At 45.1% G+C, this 22,680-nt stretch overlaps 3 protein-coding genes across 8 annotated transcripts in view; all 3 read left to right on the top strand.

The window, feature by feature from the left end:
• Positions 1-22,680, top strand: part of LOC143372209 (uncharacterized) — a 568,382-nt gene that overhangs the window by 114,220 nt on the left and 431,482 nt on the right. The gene's annotated exons all lie outside the window — the stretch shown is intronic.
• Positions 7,916-9,497, top strand: LOC143372397 (uncharacterized). Its single transcript, XM_076818546.1, is given in 3 exon segments — positions 7,916-8,017; positions 8,354-9,117; positions 9,284-9,497. Coding segments are annotated over 3 exon segments (1,080 nt in total).
• Positions 11,052-11,740, top strand: LOC143372757 (uncharacterized). The gene has a single exon (XM_076819305.1). It carries the CDS (start codon positions 11,057-11,059, stop codon positions 11,738-11,740), a length of 684 nt encoding a protein of 227 aa, XP_076675420.1. The 5' UTR covers positions 11,052-11,056.

Consider the following 22,680-nt stretch of genomic DNA (forward strand, 5'->3'; position numbering starts at 1 on the left):
GGCGGACACTGATCATCGGGTCCATGTAGGGTTTTAACCCGGGGACCGGGAAAGATTGCTCTTCCCCTTTGTACTCGCCCCTGCTCTACGATTTGATTACCTCCATGATTAAGCCTGCTGAGTTGTCCCGCAGACTTCGTCGAGATCCTGCATGGAGGGCAACGAACTCAATCATGTTTTTTTTTTACCCAGATCGGACGTCCCGATAGGTGCCTCCGACTGTGTCGAAATTGCTGTGCAATATAAATTTCATCGCGGTCCTTGTCTCGGCCGGTTGCTCTGAGAAATTCCATTGCTCCTTCCCCCCTCCCCTCCCCTTATATCTTGTCGCGCGTTTGGCCTAAGTGCCATCCTAGGTTCCGTGGCGCAGTTCGTGGTTGCGTGCGCGTGGGTGTCCGCGATTCTATTGCCCCCTTCTCTGTGTCTGTGCTTGCGGATCGCGTGTCGGTGAGTTTACTTGATTTTCTGTTACCCCCCTTCCTCCCTTCCCCCCATCCGTCGGGCCAGGTTAGGGCGTTTTACCTCTTCCCTTGTTCTCAACTGTTGCTCGATGGGGTTAAACGCGACTTTTGATTTATTTATTATTTGAGATACGGCTGGTCTTCGGTTGGGCTTACCCCTTACCGGGGTGTTGCCTTTGTGGTGATTGGCCAGGTCACCGTGGGCCCAGGTTTTAATCGGACTCTGGTTTAGTTTTAGGTCCGTTTTTGTGTTTCTGGTGATAACCTACTAGGCCGCTGCTGTTGATGGGTGATCGCCATGTTAGCCCATCTAGGTCCCTTTCAGGTGTCCCGTTTCCGAGTTCGCCGCTGGTCCACCAGAAAGGTCAGGATCGGGGCGAGTAGTGGTTTCGTTGGCGCCAGGCGCCCTTTGTGTTGCTCTGCATGGTTGCGTCCACCTGTGTGGCGAGGAATGTGTTTGCTCGGGGGCTCCACTGTTGCGTTTTTGCCGCCTCCGTATGTTCTGATGTGTTTCCTTCTTCCCTTTAACCCTGTAACTCAGGGGTGGAGGAGGGATGGGTGTGTGGGTGTGGTGCCCAGGTTGGTTGATCGTTGTTTCGCGCGTTTAGATGTAAATAGTCTATCTCGCGGTGTGTCTGTGTGCGTGTGCGTGTGTATGTTTTATTAGTTGTGTCGGTTTATTTTCCTGCTTTGACTCGATTTATTTCCGACGGCGTATCCGAGGGTGCCTTTCGGATCTTGTGGAGATGAAAGTTCAGACTCGTGTGTCCCGTGAGTACCCCAGTTAGATTTCTGGCTTCCCTTCTAGAGTAGTTTATCAGACCCGCTCTTCTTTTGAATGGTGGTTCCTCGCCCAGGAATGCCTTGGCTTGTTTGCATCCTGGTTCCTCTTGCCATTTCCTCTTCCAGGCTGCTGCCTTTCATTTCCTCACGTTGTCTTTGAATGTGGCCTTGGCCAGCGGTGTTTCCGGGTCCGTTTCCGTTGTCATCTCATCCGAGCCGGGGTTTGCCAGTTCGTCGGCCTTCTCATTTTCCTCTGTTCCTTGGTGCCCGGGTACCCAAACTAGCCTTACTCCGTTCCCCAGGCCGGTCAACGCATTTAGCCTGTCCTTATATGCGTTAAGCAGCCTGGATCTCGAATCGGCCTTGAGTAGGGCCTTCAGGGCCGCCTGAATGTCTCTGTATATTACTATGGACTCTGGCGTTTGGTCTCCAGCTCGATCCGTCTGGCGGCGCAGTCCAATATGCTGCATATTTCTCCTTGGAAGACCGTGGCCCATTCGCCCAGCCTCATGACGGCGAAGCTAGTCGAGTTCAAGGTGCTGATCCATGCGGCTCCTGTGAGCCCGTTTTTTCTTGACCCATTCGAGGAGAACACCATCTCTCTGTTCCTGTCATACGGTTTGTAGTCTTCCTTCCAGGCTTCCCTGTTCGAAATATCCACCTTGTAACGCCTGTCGCATGAATACTCAGCTACGCTCAGGTCCTGGGGAATGCCGAACAGTGTTCTGGTGGTGTTGTTTCCCACGCGGTCTGTGATCCCGTTGTGATGTAACCTTACGCTATAAGGTGCCTCGTTGTTGTCCATCTCGGTCCAGTGTCCCTAGCTTTTTAGCCGATGCGCAGTGTTCAGCGCTGCCTCTTTGATTTTTAGGTCGAGTGGTACCACTCCTGTGAGAACCTCCATTGCCCTCACCGGCGTGGTTCTGAAGGTTCCCAGAACTCGTCTCACGCCTCTTCCCTGTAGCGAGTCCAGTTTGTCCTTGATTGTGGTCATGTCGGTTGTGGTCCACCAGGCTATTGTCCCGAAGGTGACCTTGGGAACTATGACGGCCTCGTAGATCCACTTCACCACCTTCGGGCCTTTCGGGACTCATCCCCACGTTGGTCCGACCACTCTGCACAGCATGTTCATGTTGTTTCTGGCTTTCTCCAGTTGCCTTGTGATGTGTGTGGTCCATCCTAGCGTGTCCGTGAAGGTGACCCCCAGGTACTTTACCTCTCTGGTGAATACAAGGGCTTGTCCCTTGTATTTGAGATCCCTTAACGTGCATCTGTCCGTTCTTCTTGTGAACAGCATCATCTCCATTTTTGCCAGATTTACCGATAGCTCGTTTTCGTCACACCACGCGTCCACTGCCTGCAGCGCTTTCCGAGCCGCTGTCTTGGCTTCTTTCAATGTCGTGGCTGCTTTCAATGTCATGTCCTCGCCTATGGCCAGGAATGTGACGTCGCCTGCGTATGCCAGTGCCTTCATCCTACTTTTCTCCAGTCTGGAGATCAGGCTGTCGACCGCCATACACCACATTAGTGGTGACAGGATTCCCGCCCCCCCCCCCGCTGGGAGCAACCCCTGTTTACCGTGGCTGCTTTTGTCGTGGAGACCTTGCTGTCTATCAGCGTTCTCAACGTCAGCATACGGGTTATATCCACCTCTGTAGAGGCTCCTCTACTTCGAAGCGTCGCATTGCTTCCTGTATGACTCTGGTGGGTGTCATGTTGAAGGCCCCCTCAATGTCCATGAAGCCCGCTATCATAAATTCCCTTAGTGCGAGGGCCTCTTCCGTGTTCCTTATCAGTTCGTACAGAGCCACCTCTATCGATTGGCCCGCTCTGAAGGCGTGCTGTTGCCGGTGTATAGGTTTGCGTACAAGCTCGTTCTCCTTGAGGTATCTGTCTATCAGTTTCTCCGCCGTCTTCAGCGTGAAGGACGTCAGGCTAATTGGTCTAGGCTTTCGGCATTGTATAGTCGGGTTTCCCTGGCTTGGGAATGAAGACCACACTGGTGTTTTCCCATTCCGTGGGTACTATGCCCAGCGCCACGCATGCCTTCAATAGGTTTGCCATGGATCTGCCGGTGCTGGGCAGAGCGTCCTTCATCATTTTACGGTATATCCCTTCTAGTCCGGGTGCTTTGAACGGTTTGAAGGAGTTCACCGCCCATTTCACCCTGTTTAGGCTTACCACAATGCTGGCCAGTTCCCAATTCGGTACCGGTTCTGCCAGGCTCTGGGTCCTCTCCTCGGCTGTCATCGCCCAGGTGCTCGACTATGGCGTCGAGAGGAGCCCGTGAAATGTTCCTCCAGTAGTAACTGTAGGATTTCGTTATCGTTGGAGGTGTATTGTCTTCCTAGACGTAGGAGGGCTCCTAGCTCTGTCCTCCCATGCTCCATTAATAATTTGTTAATCTTTGACGCGTCCGATATTCTGCTTATCGTGGCGCAGTACCCTTTCCAGGTATCTTTCTTTGCCCGTGCTACCTCCTTTCGGTAGCCAGTTCTGGCCCTTCTTAGGGTCTTCTGGGCCTGTCTCCTGTTACTATACGGGTAGGTTTTCCCGGTTGCGAACGTATATAATTCGTGATCGTTATGGCCTGCCCAATAGCAAAAATTCCTTATGGTGATTCCATCGAGTTAAGACGTGGTGTTTCAGACCTCACTCTGCTTCCATCCACCCTGTGGCCTGCACGGTAGTCTCCTAGAAAGAGATTAAATGCTCACTCCATCTTGCTTGGTTTCAATGCTGCTATAGAGGAAACTCTGAGGTACAGCGCGTCAGTTGCACCTTGAATAAACCGACACTATCTGTCTCCTGTGACTCCTGCATGCATTCTTCTCCAGCCTCTTGACTTCGTTTTGCATGATCGCCAGTCTCCTTGACCACCAAGGAATCCCTATTCCGTTTCTGTTGTGGGGCTCCTCGGTTGCTATTTACTAGGCCTCCTTCAGGAGGTCCGCCAGCGCCTTATTGGCTGCGTTGATCTCTGTCAAGTTGTCGTATCTCCTTGGCAGCTGGAGGCTTTTCTTCTCTAGCTCTGTCCTGAATGCGCTCCAGTCCGTTTTCCACGGATTTCTCCTGCACATTGAGTGGTCTATTTCGGTACCCTTTACGTTGAAGCAGATGTACCAATGATCCGACAGTGTGACCTGGTCAGTAACCCTCCAATTCTCTATATTAGTGGCCATGGTCTAGGAGCACAACGTGATGTCTAGTACCGCTTTACTTGTGGACATCACGAAGGTGGGACTATTGCCGGTGATCATGCAGACCAGCCCCTGTGCTGTCATTGTCTCAACTAGATTTCTCCTTTTGACGTTGATTGTCGCGCAACCCCACATTGTTTGTTGGGCGTTTGCGTCCATTCCTCTAGACCCTGGTCGAGGCACCATTCCGTCATTTGCACCCCCTTGCTGCCGAACGGCAAGTCTTTTGTTTGCCAGTGGTAGTACATTGATATTAGCAAATACTTTCTCAGAGTGTTGCTTTCCCTGCTGCCCGTCTCGATGCTGATCGTGGCTGTATATGCGTTGCTTAACTGTGGAAGGAACGTTACGCTCCTTGTCAGGATGCAGGCTCTTAATTTGTTGGATACAGCTATCGACCAAATTTTGTTGGCCGCTCCAAGGCCCCTGACTATCCCGTGTGCGAGCCAGGGCTCCTAGATCAGCACGACGTCTATTCTCGCTTGTTTTATAAGTTGGGTCAGAATAGCCGTTGCCGCCGGGCAGTGGTGCAGGTTGATTTGCGCCACTCTCAATGCCATGACCTAAAAGGAGAGGGATGGGTTTCCCGTTAGTGTTAGTATGTCTGAGATGTACTTATCTTTTGCGCGTTCTTTCGTTGCCACATACGCGGCCTGGCTTCTCCCCCATCCCCCACCAGGTCCTCTCTCTCTCTATTTTTTTCCTCACCCCCCCCCCCTTAACAGCGGTGTCCCTCCATAATACGGTTAAGGTGACTCTGATGTATGTTCCCTGTTGCCCCTCTTCCTATATTTTTTGTTTTCGCTATTCCCACCCCATCCCTAGTTTTATGAGCCTTAATTTTAACTTTATCCCGTTCCCTCCCGAAATAACTTTGCCCTCCCAACGCTGATTTCGGGTTTTCTGCTGGATAGCGGAGATAGGTGGGGAGCGGGGGTTTGGAAGAATGCGACACTCCGGTTCTGTTGGTCAAAATGCATTTATTCGTTGTTGTGTACTGCGTACGTCTAACAATTGTGGGTGTGGGGTGTGTGTACGTGTAAGATATTGGAGTCGATGGTGGTGTTGGTGGTGTCATCGGTGTCGGTGGTTGTGCCGAGTGTGGTGGTGAAGGTGGTGGTGTTGGCGGTGGTGTCGTTTGTGGTCATGGCAGTGGTGCTGGTGATGCTGGTGTTGCTGTTTCCGCTGGTATCGGTGATGTGGCCGGTGGTGGTAACGCTCCTGGCCTTTTCTTTTGAGGCTCCTATTTGTATTCCCTCACTGTGCTTCTGAGGAAGCCGCCCTCCACGTTTCAACGTTTCAATTAAGGCCCTTTCTTTCCATTGCGTTGATCGTGCCGTGTGGCATACGTACTCGGATTTCCCTTCCACTTTCCTGTGGGGGGGGGGGGGGGGGGGCACTTCTGATCACCTGTCACTTGGTAGCTTTGGAGGAAGAGATCGTCTCTTCCATTTCCTCCAATATCCATGCATCCGCCGTCTGTGTATTCGAGCACCTGATCATCGCACTTCCTATTCAGGGCCTCCAGTTCCTGCCTAATTATGGGCCTGTCGTTCCACAATAGTTCTTCCGCTATCAGCCGGTCCATAAGTTCCTACAGCCCTTTGCCGTGTAAAGTGACGATCAGGCCCGTTTTTAGACCGTGTTTCATGACCCTTATCGGTGCTTTTCTCCGCGTGGCCTCGTGCGCGATTTTGTTTGTTAATGTGTCTGTGGCCTCTTTTGTCATGAGATTGGCCGGGTAATTGGCGTGTGTACGCAGTTGTCCATTTTTTCTCCCCCATTTCCACCTCATTCGCTTTTTCGCCCTTGCTCCTGCCCCCCTTCCTTTCTGTCGCTTCTTTTTTCCCCCGCTCTCTGGCAGTCCCTAGCTTCCATATTAGGGTATTCCCCCCCCACTGCTTCCTGTTGTTGTCACCCCTCTCGTTCCGAGTTGGCGCCGACTTCCCTGCTTCGGGTGTGGGTGTTGATAACCTCGGTGTGGGTATTTCTGCCGGGTTTTCTTTCAATGTCTCGGTGCCCGTCTGGTCGACCCGTGGGGATGTTGCTTCTTTTTTCCCCGTGGGTGTCGGTGTCTCTGAGGCTATTTGTTTCCCGTCCCCAGTGGGTCCCGATCTTCTTCCTACTATGGAGACAGCCGGGAGGAGTGTCCCTTGTATGCTCCAACTTGCGAGAATTATTGGGAGTTCTCCCGTCTTCGCCTTGGCCCCCTCTGGCGACCTCTCCCCTTCGGTCCTGGGCGTGCCTATTTTGGCGCGTGCACGTGCCGGCCTCGGGGGCGAGAGGAGTACCCTGAGTTCCTCTCTGTCTCTCTCCCTCCCCCCCTCCCCCACTGGAAAATTTCCTATGGACAAGTTGCGTATTTTCGTAAAGCCACGAATATATGTGGCGGATACAACGCTCGAGATTAAATAAAATTCCGCAGTTTCTAATTTGAAATAAGAAGACTTATTATGTAGCGTCATCTTCACAAATCGCGAATTATATACTGCACAAAATTCCACCGCCAATTCGCCAATCCAGTTAATTGAGCGCGTTCTTCGATGTCTGCGCGTTTTTCCATTAGCGTTTTTCCATGTTGGAATAGGCAATATCAAGTGATTCCCGCGATTTTCGCCAAGAACAATTTCCACAAGCCCTAGAGGTCATACGCTGATTTCGATTTCCAGATATTTATACGACGTGGGCATTAGCGCGTATCTTCTGACCATGAAACGTGATGCTTGACGCAGCCTAAGAGCCCAATCATGAAAATTACCGTTTTTTTTTCAGGAAATCACATAAATGAAAAAAAAACGATGATAAGGTATGAAAAAATTAAATCGTACTTGTTAAATGTGTTCTTCTTGCATGGATATACACCATCATCTTGCATGATCGGAACATAATAACCCTCAACACCGGTACTCCACATTTTTTCGAAGCACTGCTTGTCTATCGAAAGTCACTGGGGCTACTGAGCGATTGATGCAATAACTTGTGAGAACGGACTTAAACATCGGTGCAATTGCTCCCCCCCCCATCCCCCTCACCCCCACCTCTTATTCCTCGTATATATGTGCTGCGTACGTATTGAGATATTCTATTAAACTGGATAATGAATCTCTTATACGGCGCCATAGCTAGCCAATCACACATTCGTACATCGGTTGGCTAGCCATTGCTGAGAATCGATATTGATATATGATATTTATACTTTTACAATCGCATTTACTCTAAAGCTAAAATTTTTTTTAAAGCGTTCTGATTTATCGTCGCAGCGTATCGCGCGATCGCATGTCATTTGAACCCACCCTTAAGGATAAAGCAGCTGCGCGAGATGTACGCGAGTCGTACGCGTGAATCATAGAAAGAATTATATTGTGTCGACAGAAAGTGCATCGAACAATGTTGGGACGAAACGCCGTATTTGCGCGCAATGCATTCGAGGGGACGGGATATACCGAAAGAGATAGACAGAGATAGCAAATCATGGTACCAGCCATAAAAGCATGCTATAAACGGCACGAAGACTCAAATCGTTGCAAAGTGTTGTGCGGAAAAGATATTACGACCATGGAAAAATTCGCACAAGTAGAACGTCAACTGCAGGATCAATCTGCACGATTGATTACGCGAGAAGAATATTTCGCTTGGGAAGAACGGTGCAACGAGTGTCCTGAATCGTTTTAAGAATACAGTCGAGTGAAACGTCCTCGATTATCAATCGATGTTTGGCAATAATTAGTTGCTCGAATCGCGCAGCTCGAAGGGTTAAAATATACGTTGCGCAGACGTTTCGTGCATGAAGGTGCCAGGCATTCGAACACTGGACTTTTGTGGCGAAAAATAGACACTGCTTTCAGCAGCCGCGTATTAATCGGTGTCATGGAAAATTCAAACTACATGGAACTGCGCAACTTCCCCTAGGATGCGGAGAACATTATGCTGAAGCATCTACAAATCGCTTTGGAGAAACATCAGAGCCTCAAAGTGAACACGGTGTTTAATGATGAATTTGTGGCGGGTGACAAACGTCAGAGTAAAAGCATCAGCACCCGCAACTGTGAACTCTTCCACGCATCCGATCTGCAAGAGTGGTGCAAGCGATGCGTCGTCGCACCCACACTAACATCTTTGGAAGAATTCCAGGGACGCGACAGCGGATGGGCATTCTCCCGAATCCTTAATCTGACCGTCAATATAAATAAGTACAATCCACTGCGCGCGGGATGCCATTTCAAGTTGCCGCAGGAATTATTGCTAAAGAGAGCAACGATTAGTGTGTAATCCGCGGAGAATGCGTGTTTCGCGTGGGCAGTGGTTGCCGTTCTACACCCCGTCGAAAGACATGTCGATCGTCCAAGTTCATACACGTATTATACGTCGGTGCTAAATCTCCAGGGCATTGAGTTTCCAATGTCCATGAAGCAAATTACAAAGTTTGAACAACTGAATGGCATCTCGGTGAATGTGTACAGTTTCAAGAAGGAGGCGGAGGAGAAGACAAAAAAGGAGCTGACAATCTTTCCGCTACGTATTACCAGCCACAAGAGGGATCAACATGCCAATTTACTGTATACGCCGGAAAAGGGGAACAGCAATGTAGGACACTTTGCATGGATCAAGGACTTGTCTCGACTCGTGGGCGCGCAATTGTGCAGTCAGGAGGAAAAGAAAGTCATCGGTCATCGGTATGTATATAAACTTATGAAATATTAAAAATATCTCACAGGAAATAAAAAATTTGAGTTTGAGAAAGTTTGAGACACACGAGATTGACTGCGGAAAGATGAACGCCTGTGACACCCTGCTACTCAGCTAAGCAGACAAATGGCTCAGTTTTGAGAATCATCGCAGGAAGGAGCGACTTCCCTTCGTGGTATACGCCGATCTCGAATGCATCCTGGAGAAAACGGAGGACGACCAGGAAGGCAGGGGGATCATGAATTGTATGCATACCAACTTCATAAATTGCACAGTATCGGATATTATATGCATTGCTCGTACGATGCATCAGCATATCGATATCATCGCGATGTGGATTGCGTTTCTTGGTTCGTCAAAGAACTAAAAAATTTTGCGGATTTTACCAAACCCATCCTGGCCAATAATGTTCCCATGGAAAAGTTGACGAAAAACCAGTGGAGGGCATTTCGCAGCGCGACGCATTACCACATTTGTGCAAAGCCATTCGAGGCCGATGATAAACGAGTGCGTGATCATTGCCATCTATCCGGACGGCTTAGAGGCCCAGCACATTCGGAGTGCAATTTAAATTATAAAAATTCCTTTTACATCGCAATAGTTTTCCATAATTTATCCGGCTATGATTCGCATTTTATTATCGAGGAAATATCTACCGCTTTCGAAGGCAACGTTGATGTATTGCCCATAACTAAAGAAAAATATATTTCATTCATGAAAAATGTCGAAGATACGGCTGAAGAATCAGACTCGCGAAATTGTATTAAATTGCGATTCATCGATTCGTACAAATTTCTAAATACCAGTCTCAACAAATTAGCGTCCTTTCTCAGCGTAAACAAATTAAAAATTTTACGCTCAGAATTTGAAAAATTATCCGCCAACGATTTTGATTTATTGACGCGAAAGGGTGTCTTTCCGAATGAATACCTTGATTGCGCGAACAAGCTGCAGGACCGATGCTTACCACCGCGCGAGTTATTCTACATTTCGTTAACGGGCAAGACTGTATCCGAGAGCGATTACGCACATGCCGAGACCATCTGGCATCGTTTCGATATTAGAACCTTGGGCGAATACAGCGACTTTTATTTGAAAACAGATATCTTGTTGTTGGCAGATATTTTTGAAAATTTTTGTAAAGTTGTATCAAGAGTTACGGATTATATGCAACACATTATTATACTTTACCTGGTTTCACATGGGATGCCATGCTAAAACACTCCAAAATTAAATTCGAATTATTCACCGACGTCGATATGGTTATGGTTATCGAACGCGGTATACGTGGCGGTTTAAGTCAACGTTCTGGAAGATACGCACAAGCCAATTGCAAGTACATGCCATCTTACGACGCATCGGAACAGTCATCGTACTAGATGTACTTGATGTACTTTGACGTAAACAATTTATATGGATGGGCAATGCGTCCGCCCTTGCCATTCGCAAAAATTTCAATGGGTCGAAGAAGTTGAAAAATTTGACGTGTCTTCAATCGCTGTCGATTCGCTCACGGGTTATATTCTCGAGATAGATCTAGAATATCCGCAACGTCTGCATGATGCTCATGCTGATTTGCCGTTCTGCCCGACGCGTGCCAAACCACCTGGCAAAAGACAGGAAAAGCTACTTGCGACATTATACGATAAGCAGCGTTACGTTATCTATTACCGCAACCTGCAGCAGTGCGCGTCACAATCTAAGTATTACAATGATACACCGCGTGCTTCAATTTGCTCAATCTCTCTGGTTTCGCGATTATATCCAACTCAATACACGATTTAGAACACGCGCGATAAAATATTTTGAAAAAATTTGTACAAATTGATGAATAACGCGGTATTCGGTAAAACTATGGAAAATGTGCGAAATCACGTAGATGTAAAACTTTTAACACACTGGGATGGGCGATATGGCGCGGAGGCAATGATCGCGAAACCGAATTTCTACAGCAGAAGTGTTTTTGCGGAAAATTTAATAGCTGTTGAATTGCGAAAACTCGAGGTGAAATTCAACAAACCGATATACGTGGGTATGTGCATTCTAGACATATCAAAAATTTGTTTGTACGAATTTCATCACGAGTACATGTCTCCACTGCATGGTCAAAAATGTAAAATACTATATACAGACACTGATAGCCTCATCTATCACATTCAATGCGATGATATCTACGAGACCATGAAACACAATATCGATAGGTTTAACACAAGCGATTATCCGACCAATAATGTGTATGATATGCCGCTTGTAAATAAGAAGGTTCCGGAACTGATGAAAGATGAAAATAACGGCGTGATAATGACGGAATTCATAGGTCTTAGAGCGAAAATGTATGCACTCCGCGTAGACGGCAAAAAAGACATGAAAAAGGTGAAAGGTGTCAAGAATAATGTCGTAGCCAGAACAATAACTTTCGACGACTGCGAGCAGTGTTTACACAAAGAGATCGAAATTACTCGCAGGCAATCATACATAAAATCGAAATTGTACAAAGTGTACACCATTTCGGAATTGAAAATTGCTGCAAGTCTATATGACGACAAGCGGTATATCGCACCTGATTCGACAGACACGCTGCCCTGGGGGCATTATAAAATACCGTTGTAAATGGAAATTATTGTAATTATTAAATCATCATTGTAAATAGAGGAATTAGTGTGTAAAATAAAATTATTCACACATGTACTTATTTTTACAATACATTATTTTTATTATACCATGTATTTATTTTTATCAAATCCCTTCCACTTAACGTATACCTTATCCCCCTTTCTACGCAACACTTTTTCCACTAGATATACATCAGGATCGGTGACGCGTTGCAACTCGTGTTCATAGAATCCCCCTGCAACAGGTTTTCCACAGGAATTGACGAGCAGATACGTTGCAGGGTTAGTTGCCTGTACTTTGGCTATCTCGAACACCTCCGTTGTCCAATTCGGTGTATAACCTTTATCGAGGATGTTTTTAAATTTGTTCACCCGCCCAAACTTGCCCAACTTGAATCTCGTTGGAGCAGCGATCTTTATATTGTTGTATACGATGGCTAGCAGCTCATGAGCGATCGGGGGGAGGGGGTAACATTTCAAGGACGCATTCTGATGGTTCTATGTTTTCGTGCATTATACTCTGCAAGTAGACGTGGTAGCGCATCGGTCCATCTACAGGTTCCATTGAGCGTAAACACATATTGTTCTTCAAAGTTCGATTGAAACGTTCTACGACGGAGGCCTACATCACCGAATACGTCAAATAATGATTAATGTCATGCTTTGTCAAGAGTTTCTGCACATCGGCGTTATAAAATTCTTTTCCTTGGCCGATTTGTAAATCTTTCGAATGCCAACCTCTAAATATCTTTGGAAATGATCCCCGGTCATGTAACCGATTCCCAGCGCGGTTACTAACCGGACGGTAGGCGCTGTTCGGCGACTTTCGGGCGGGGGTATATGGCGGCCGAGTGAAATGGCTAAACGGGTTTTATTTAGTTGACTGTACAGAAAAACCCGTCCAGGTCTATGCTGGCTAACAGAGGTTTGTCGGCTTAACTTTAACTTTGGTGGCGTGTCGCGGCGCGAAGTTCGGCACGAGTCGACGGTAGGTGAAGGAAAGAGTGGTGGTCGTTCTGGTGCCTTAGCTTTGGTCTCCACCAGTGGCCCTGACCGGGAAGCCATCGCCCAGTGTGTTAAACCCGCGGAAGATACGGTTTCTAGGGGATGTCCTCCGAGGCAGTCGGTGCCTGTCCCTAAGATCGAAAGAGGGTATCGACTTGTGTTTAGAGGTTGGCGAGCTCGCGTTCCTCTAGGAGCCGTGGAGGTAGGGGAAACCAAAAAGACACAGTGATACAGCTGGGCGAGTTCTGACCATTCGCCTGTATTGCTCGTGGTTGACTCTGCTTGACGGGCCCGCCGCGCTGACTTATATGCGGCGCCACGCGAACTTCGCGAGCGAGAGCGCCGCTCGGCGCGCAGCCATCTCGCGGCCGCGCTCGGTAGCGGCGGCCCGCACCAGGCGCGAGTGGTGGGCAGAAGATCAGCGTCCCACCGTTATAACTCTTTACAATCACTTCAGCGCCACTTTTACTCTTGAGCGGCACCGCGCATGCAAATTGCTCCGCACATCGATGACGGCGAGTATGTAGTGGCGACCATGGTTTAATCGCGAGTAAGGACGCATTTGTACAACGTCAACGTGCCACAGATCATCATATCCATGCACTATGACGCGTCTGCGTGGGAAATGTATTCGAGCTGGAGTATTTAATTCCTCAACACATTAGCGCTTCACGTAACCATGGTTTTCTTTACTCTTGGATTTCGATAATGCTACATGTTCGATCGCAGAGGTATCTTTGCCACGAATGATGCAATAATTATCGTGTACATGCATTATGTGCTCCCCGTCGCTCCGAGGAAATTCTGGACATGTGCAACCGTCTCGCATGATTCTCCTTTGCAGTGCTGCTGGGGGATAGGATTCAGTGCCCGCGATATCCTTTGAACGCTGTTTTGCAAAGTCAGCATATCTCTCTGAAACACGACCAACCTCCTCTCTAATTCTTCTCGCTGCTCTGTCAAAAGTTTAATGCTTCTTTCTACGTATAGTTTATTAACAGCATCCACTCTTCTCGAGCGATACCCCAAATTTGTTGATCAGCATCTCGATGCATACAACGCACATCACCGGCGCGCGGTTTAATTTATAATGAGACCTGTCTCACGGAGTTCCTCGATAATCTACAGAATTTCTTTTCGTGCGAGTTGTTACCCGCCTGACGTGACACTTCCAGAAAACGCCTAACCCAGTGCACGTAATCGATCTTGTTATCGTTTATCACCATGACTAGCGGTGTCGTTAGACTGTTCCCTGTTCTACTAGTCGATTCACGAGGCAGTAGCAGCGCAATTACATGTTTGTACTTGTATCCCTTGTTACCCAATATGGGATTTTAAGCGTTATGACCTTGCAAAATGTATTTAAAATATTCAACTGGTGGTATAAACGGCAGAGAGAAATGCGAAAAAATATAATCAATTTTTCAATGCAGATAAGAATGTTTTTCTTCCCCCTCCCACCCAACCTCCTGCACGTGCTATACACTAGATTAAAACGATGCGTATAATTATTATGAAGAAGTGGTTTGACACGTTTTCAAAGTGGCACGGCAGACGTTCAATACACATTCAGCGTGGTACGATAGACGTTCAATACACATTCAGCGTGGTACGATAGACGTTCAATACACATTCAGCGTTGTACGATAGACGTACCGAGTGGTACCATAAATGGTACTGATGTTCAATAGTTGTTAAAAGTTGTTCGATAGATGTTAAATAGTCGTTCAAGTGACATGGTCTAGTCGAATGATGAGTGCAAAGAAGAAGGTGAAGAACAAAAGCATCCTACTTTGCAACGTATGCAACTTTAGGCATGGACCCACATGTGATAACTTGTATCAGCGGTGTGAGATCAGTTGTCTGTCAAGCGTTTTGCTAAGTGTACCACAGCCATAATGGGATACTGGAAAATTATTCCTACTTTTAATCGGACGTTGTGGCGAAATGAGGTATGTATCTAATATTTTGTAATATTTCGCGAATTTTGGTGTTTAGTACGTTTTTAACATGCCAATATTATATATCGGTTGTTGTGAGTTCTAGGACTCGCCGCCACCTACACCGTCGCCGTCTCCGTCTGTATGTAATACATGGCGTTGTTTTGTGCGTTTGATGTTTATTATATTTAATGTACCAATATTATATCGATGTTTGTATGTTCTAGGGCTGGTCACCGCCTTCGCCACCGCTGTTTCGGGCGCCGCGGCTGCAAATCAGACGCGTCGAGCCGTGGGTGCCATTAGCGGCGATGATCCTGCAGCGGCCGCGGCGCCCGCGACCACCATCACCCCTTCCGGAGGGGCTATCATCATCGCCGTCGTCGTCGTCGCCGTTACCGCCGACGTCATCGTCGCCGCCGCCATCTCCGCCGCCTCCATAATTATATTTTTTTATTTAATTCAAATTGTATATTTTTCTTTTTATTATATATTTTTATATTTTTTCTTCTTTTATATTTTGATATCTTTATATTCTATTTATATTGTATTTTTATAATTATTATTTCTCTACGTTGGGGGGAACAATTTTCGAGGATGTGCCATGTCGGAAGACCACCCCCTCCCCCAGTGAGGTCTGAAAAAATTTCTGCTATGGGTCAGGTCTGAAAAAATTTTCGGGGGTAGTTCAGGTGTAAAGACTCGTGTGCGCGCAACCAAGTTCCCTCTCCCAGCTCCCCCGCGCCCTGGTTCCCCCCACCCTGCTACCGCCGCCCCCACACTTCCTTCTCCCCAGACCTCCCTCAGTGCTCCTGGGTTAGAAATCCCCTAGTTATATTACTGAAGTATAACAAAATCATTAATGAAATCTTATAATCGCAAAGAAAATTTATTGAATTATTGATTATCTTCAAACGTTAATAACTATACAAATATATATAATGGAAAACTAAAATCAGCGCGAAATTGCAGTATATACTGACCTGAAAAGCTTCCATAATGGAAGAATTCGCAGAATTTTCTTACAACATGTAAAAATCACTGATAAGCCAACGATGTTTCAGAGGATGGTTAAGAAAGAAATGCGTGCTCTACAATCTCGTATCTTTCGACGAACCCTGTTGCTTCATGAGTACACGAATGAAAAAAAACAATATTGCTACATTGTTCTTCACATGTTCAACTGTCTGGAGTAGCAAAAATTTTACGGCTTGCGCGAAATTTTTTAAATCAACTTTTGGCCAGCTTTTAAGGCGAAATACCCCACTGTGCGCCGCTAGACTTAGTTTGGAGGAATCAAGCTTATTTTGGCCGCCGCGGCTAGCCGCCCGCCAGGAGATTCCAACATAATGGCGGAAAACAGACACTCATCGTATTGTGTTGCGTCTCGAATAGCCTAGGTAGCTGCTGGGGCAGGCGCGCTGACACAGCGGCCGAAAACACGTCTAGGAAAACAGATGCATGCTTCTCCATAAGAGCGACTTAGGGTTTGGCGGCCGTGGCCGGTCGCGTCTAGGGAATCCTACCTTGGGTCCACTCCTGTCGCTTTCGCGGGTGCGTCGTGGCGCGTATCGCGTGCGTCCGTTGCGGTTCGGCGGAGGTGTGGGGGAAAGACGATTTAACGGTACGGTGTCCTGGCGTTCCAACCCTGCCAATGACCCTAGTCGGAGAGTCCGGGGCCCGTTCGCCCAATGGGCACTGCCCGCGGGGAGGCTGTAAGAAACGCTGTCGGGTCACAGATTACCTTGTCCAGGAAATCGACGATGGTTGTCGACCTGCGTCCAGAGGATGGTTCACGCTGTCCTCTGCGAGCCATGGAGGAGGAGGAGATAAAAAAGACGCAGACACTTAGCCTGTAGCGCTCGAGGCAGTCTCTCCCGAAGTCCAAACGGGCCGCAGCGTCGGCTTATGTGCGGCTCCGCGCTAACTTCAGCAGCGCGAGCGCCACCCGACGCGCGGCCCTCTCGCGGCCGCGCTCGGTTGCTGCGGCCCGTGTAGAGTGCGAGTGATGGGGGTGAAAGATCGGTGTCCCACTGATCTAACTCGTTACATTACTCTAAATCTTCTATAATAACACAATTTTACACTATGTGAAAAACAACGTTCAGAACTTAGCATCAGTTAAGATATAAAACGTAATATTACCTCCAGTTCACGTTAAGCGTGGGCTTTTGAAGGCTTTTACAAGGGCAATGAATAAAGAAGGAAAAGGTTCTACGTACCTTAAAACAAAATTTTCGTATTTAAGCGGCGCTAAAATTAAAGAGGGTGTATTTGTTGGACCGGAAATCAGAAAACTGTTTATAGATTGACAGTTTGAAGAAATATTGAACAAAAATGAACTACGGGCTTGGAAATCATTTACAGATGTAGCATATAATTTTTTTGGAGACAAAAAAGGTAACAATTACCAAGAACTTGTTACCAAAATGCTGACAGTGTTTCAAAATCTTAATTGTAATATGTCACTCAAAATACATTTTTTACACTCACATTTAAACTTCTTTCCAACAAATTTAGGTGATTGCAGCGACGAACACGGTGAACGATTCCACCAAGAGATAGCTGCTTTAGAAAAACGTTACGCTGTCAAATCGGCACAGAATATGTTAGTTGACTATTGTTGGAACGTATGCAGTGACAATACAGGAGAAATTTATAAATGTAATTCCCCTAAAAGTGCTTCAAAGAGAAAAAAGACATTTGCGTGATGAGAAATATAATAAAAACGGACAAGATTTTAAGGGGCAAGGGGACTCACGCTAATCAAGCACCGCAAAGGGGGCAGTCATCTACAAAAAATATGTACAGTTCATACGTGCAGTGGCCCAGTGTATTATGTGATTCATATTGTCTGTAAACTGTGTATATTATTTCTAATTTTAGCAATAAATAATTTATTACGTACATGTGTTCACATTTCTTTTAAAAGTGTGTGTTTGAAGTTCTCGCGGTTGAGCGCGCTGGATGTCAGAGAGGTTAGGTTCGACGGTGAAAAAATGGCACACCACACAGTACTTGAAATGAATTGCGTTTGTTTATTTAAAATGGTCCATAAACAATGATCATGAGCTTATAAAGGTCTATTAAGCGTGAGCCGTCTCGCGATTATATTAATACACGAGATTAAAGCGATTGAACTTCGCAGCACCACGAGTGAGCGTCACTCGCGGTGATCCACAATCGACGTGTGCACAATCTGATGAGCGCGTGAGCGTGAAAAATGATCGAGATGAGCTGTTATATTCAATGCGCGATTGCACGATGTGCGGTGAGAATTCACAAGATAAAAGGGGAATCGACACGCGATACGTCCATTTATAAACACTGTGCGAACAAGAATGATTCCAGATGGATGCTCGTTTCCGTTTGACGCCGTCTCGAACGTTCCATTGACTGAGCGAAGCGGTGCGCTGATTGGCTGATCGATTGTAGATCCGCCGCGATTGTAGGTGCTGCGGTGAGAACGAGTGGCGGTGAGCGGAACTACCATATTCCCAAACTGTGTGCATATATATTTCCTTTAGAATACGATTCTGCAGCCACTTTTTAGAAGAAATGTAATTTTGCAATCATTTATTTAAACAAACTGTTTAAAGCTCACGTCTGATTCGTAATCAGCGACCTCAAAAAGCAGTAACAATATATACAACTTTTTCGTGCATTTACGCAGTTTCTTGAGCGCCATAAAACCTATCTCGTAAACCACAGATTTCAGTCTCCTACAACTCCTCTACGCAGTTGCTTGCTTAGAATTTATTGTAACTCTTAAAGTAATATATGTATTTTGTATATTTTTTCTTGCTGAACTCGATTTATTCGGATTTTGGCTAGGACCTACCATTCTTTTTATATATTGGCTTGAATATGGCCAAAATAGGCTTTTTGGCACTTTAACCTCAATTTTCTCAAAACCCTGACATGCTACGCCATTTCCACGGACAAATTCGTTTTCAGCGATTAAAAATTCATCAGAAACGATATATTTTATTAAGGTTGAAAAACATTATTGGACAGTATTATAGGTGATCTCCTGGCAGCATTTTCTTATTTAAGCATATTACGGAGACCATTGTAGCCTTGATCTGGTTCATCAGAAATACAAAATTTGACCAAATTTAGTTAGTATATTAGATTATCTAGTGCTTAATCGTGTTTTTTTTATTATTTCGTTGCGTAATTTTTATTTTACACATAAAAACTGATGAAAGATGATGGAAAATGGGAGCTATTCCGCGGAAAATTTTGTTGCAAATTAATTTTTCGAGATAATGAACGATTAAGCACTAGAAAATTTATTATACTCGCTAAATTTGGTCGAATTTTTTATTCAAATAAATCTGCCCCAAAGAAAATGTCCAAATATGCCCCTGGTGTTGAGCCTAATTAGTTAGGGCTACCATTAATTATATAATGCAGATATTGAGAAGTTAGAAACGGCAAAAGCCTCTAAAATGATTGTATCTTTAAAACGTAATTCATGAAAATATGAATCATCAACTGCTTAGCCCACATCCTAACTTTGAATCATTTCAATTAAGCCTATCTTGTTTAGGAAAATACAAACTACTTGATTCTTTTTATCTTTCAAACTAATCGCACCACTGAATTGCCATTCATTTGTAACCGTATCGAGGACTCTATGGCTGATACTACAACCACACAGAACGTATTTAAGGAGGCAAATTTTAACTGTCCAAATGTGCTAGTTTAATCCCCGCGGTTGAATTAGAATTCCTTCGGAGTTGGTTTAATTTGCAACCGAGTGCCGACTAATGAAGGACCACCCTCGAATAGGGAAATATTCAATTGATTTTGCATAACTTTATTCAATAAACTCAACTAAACGAAATTAACAATATAGTAAAAATGTGTGAACTGTAAGTACTATTTGACAAAGTATGGACTCGTGAGAAAATGGTCGAACTCTACAAGAGTCAATGTTCTTCTGATAGTTTCTCGACCTCGGGCCTCATTGCAGCCGTTCCACCCTCCTTCGTCATGGTCGGAAAATCGGCCATGCCCAATCAGCGTCGTGCGACCCGCAATCACCCCTCCACTGCCACCTCATGAGCGTGTGGAAAGTGGGGTGCGTGGGCATCAGCTTCCACGCCTCGGGCACAGTCCGGCGTCGAGGTGGGAAAACCCGTAGGGCCCTGACGTCACCAGCAGCCCCTTCAGATGGCGATAAATCGATGTTTTGAACCCATGGTGTTTACGAGGCTCGGGTCTTGATGGCCTGGTCTATCTCCCTGTCGACTGGCACGAGGTCGAGAGCGCAATTTAACCAGTCCCCTTTCGAAAGATTTATGTTTTCCGGTTCTTGCTAAAATATAGATGTGTCCACTTTCTCCGACCGAGTGTCACGAGTGAGTCATATATACAATGTAATCCTAAACAGTGCTTCATGTATAATGTACAGCCCCCCCCCCCCCGCGTCCGGACATTCCTGGGCTTGACGGGGTACTTTCGTAAATTTATACCTCGGTACTCCTCGATAATATTATCTTTGCGGGCGTGGCAGAAAAAGTGGCGTGCTATCAGCTCAAGAAGGCTCTCTACCGCGTTCCCGTGCTACCTGGGTTTGGTGCAATCCTCCTTCAGCGAGACAAAGAGGACAGCACGTTTCACCCCGTTCATTACGCAAACAGGAGCACCTCCAGAGTCGAGGAAAAATACACGGGTTATGAACTCAGAGTGCTCGCGATCATTAAAACGTTGACGACGTTTAGGGGATATGTACTCGTCATCCCAATCAAAATCGTCACCAACTACCGCACGTTCAGGCCCAAAAGAAACTTGTGTGAGAGCAGCAAGGTGAGCACTGTTTTTAGAGGAGTTTAACTATGCCATTGAGCATCGTCCCGAGAAAATCATGGCACATGTGGACGCGCTCAGTTGCAATCCATTTACCACGGCATTTCTAATTACGCAATGCGGCGGGGGATTACTAGACCGGCTCAAAACTTCGTAGACCGAAGATATCGAGATGTTGCGAATCTTTGAGGTGGTACAGCAGGGACGAGCGGAAGACTCCCAGATGCAAGAGCTGTTCAAGCTGCACGCTAATAACGTCGGATCGTAAGAACGTCACACTAGGGTAAATCCGAGAGACGCGGTCGACCTAATATAAAATGGCTATTAAAACTAATACAGATATTACTTATTTTATCAGAACAAACCTAATATGTTCAGAATTTTATGCTGATTCAGAAAAACTGGTCGATATTTTCCATTAAGACAATATTTATTGTAAATCAGGTGGAAAACTGAAGTGATGACATCTGACCGAGGTGCCTGGAGAAATGGTTTTCGTCGTTGGCAGAGACCACTCATATAATTATTCATGGAAAAATAACAAATAAGAAAGCAAAATTATTTTTGAATGAATACAGCTACAGATTTATTGATAATTAATTTGTTTACGCTAAACAAGTAAATAACACATCAAAGAAAAAGTGAACTACCTACTGGCGATTAGCATGGTAAATGAATACAAAAGTGTATAAATAAACTAAATGAACAAAAATAATAATAAAAAATAAAAAAATAAACAAAAATTATAACACGACCATCTCTTCTTTCTGCAGCGAGAGATGGTTTTCTCGTTAGTTTTGAAAGGAAAAGTTAATATGACCAAATACTTTGGCTGCATTGTCCCTCAATATCTCTACTATCTTATTATCCCAAACATTAAATGAAAATAAACTTAGAAGTATATTTTAAATACGATTCTATACACCGCTCTTTGACAAAAGAGGTTAAATGTAACCTCAATTTACCTATTATAGCCTATAAATCCAGAAAAACACAGAAGAAAGCGAAATGGCGCTATTCATTCAACTGTTTGGTTTCTAGAGAAGTAATTGGTCTGCACCAGGGACTTCAAACCGGTATGATTGTCATACCAGTATTACGTCAACAAAGCTATACCGAAACCGATATCGTATCAAAACAGATAAGTACCGAAACCGTTATAAAACCGAAATAGTGAAATGCCGAAATCGTTGAAGTACCGAAACCGAAATAAATACCGGTATATCTTCAAAACTCTTATTAATTCGAGCTGTAAAAACACTGACATAACGTAATATATTTTCATAAAAGTACCAATATATTATTATACGTTTACCGATAATTTTTTTAATTCCGTAACCCATTAATTAAAGCTTTTAAGATATTTTTAGTTATATTTTCACGATATTTCTAAGATATTTTGGTTCATGCATCAAAACAATTTGGATAGAAATTTGAAAAAAGTGTAGGATATATGAAAATACGCAGCAGTTTGTAATTAATGTTTGTCTTTATTATAATCTATAAATTTACATTTTTGGCATTAGCTCTAACAACTAAAATATAATCAAGAATATGGTCAGATAAATTATAACGCAAATATGATAATACGTATTGCAAGGAAGAGAATAATCTCTCGACACTCACTTTAGTTGGTGGCACTGCAAAAGTTATTTTGGCTAAGGTGTATAATTCCGATAAATTATTTATTTTTACACTAAAATTGTAAAATGTCTTCCTCAAAAATCTTAAAATCCAATCGAGGATAGGCTAACAATTTTCTAAGCACACTCATGATATCCAACGTATAAGTACATGTATTACAACTGCATTTTGTATTATCAAGTTCTCTTAATATTTGTTCGAGACAATCTGCTTCATATTTATTTTCATATGTTGAAGTTGAAGTACTTGGAACTCAGGTAGTAGACATCTGATGCTCTTTTTGCAATTTTTGTTTGTATTGCCAGGTGTGTACTAGATGATTAGTGGCTTTTACTATTTGTTCTTTCGTTAAAATGATATTAAAACGTACGTCAAGAAATATAACTGCTGAAAAGACGTCATTATTAAATTTTTTTTTCGCTAGTTGTCATTGTCTCAACAAGTCTGCTAGCAAATGATGTTTTAATCTTTGCCATTTCTAATTTACATTGGGTCCAAGCGCGATAAAAATCTCCAATCACAAGCTGCTCTT

This window comes from Andrena cerasifolii, chromosome 8, assembly GCF_050908995.1.
Source record: "Andrena cerasifolii isolate SP2316 chromosome 8, iyAndCera1_principal, whole genome shotgun sequence".
NCBI lineage: Eukaryota > Metazoa > Arthropoda > Insecta > Hymenoptera > Andrenidae > Andrena > Andrena cerasifolii.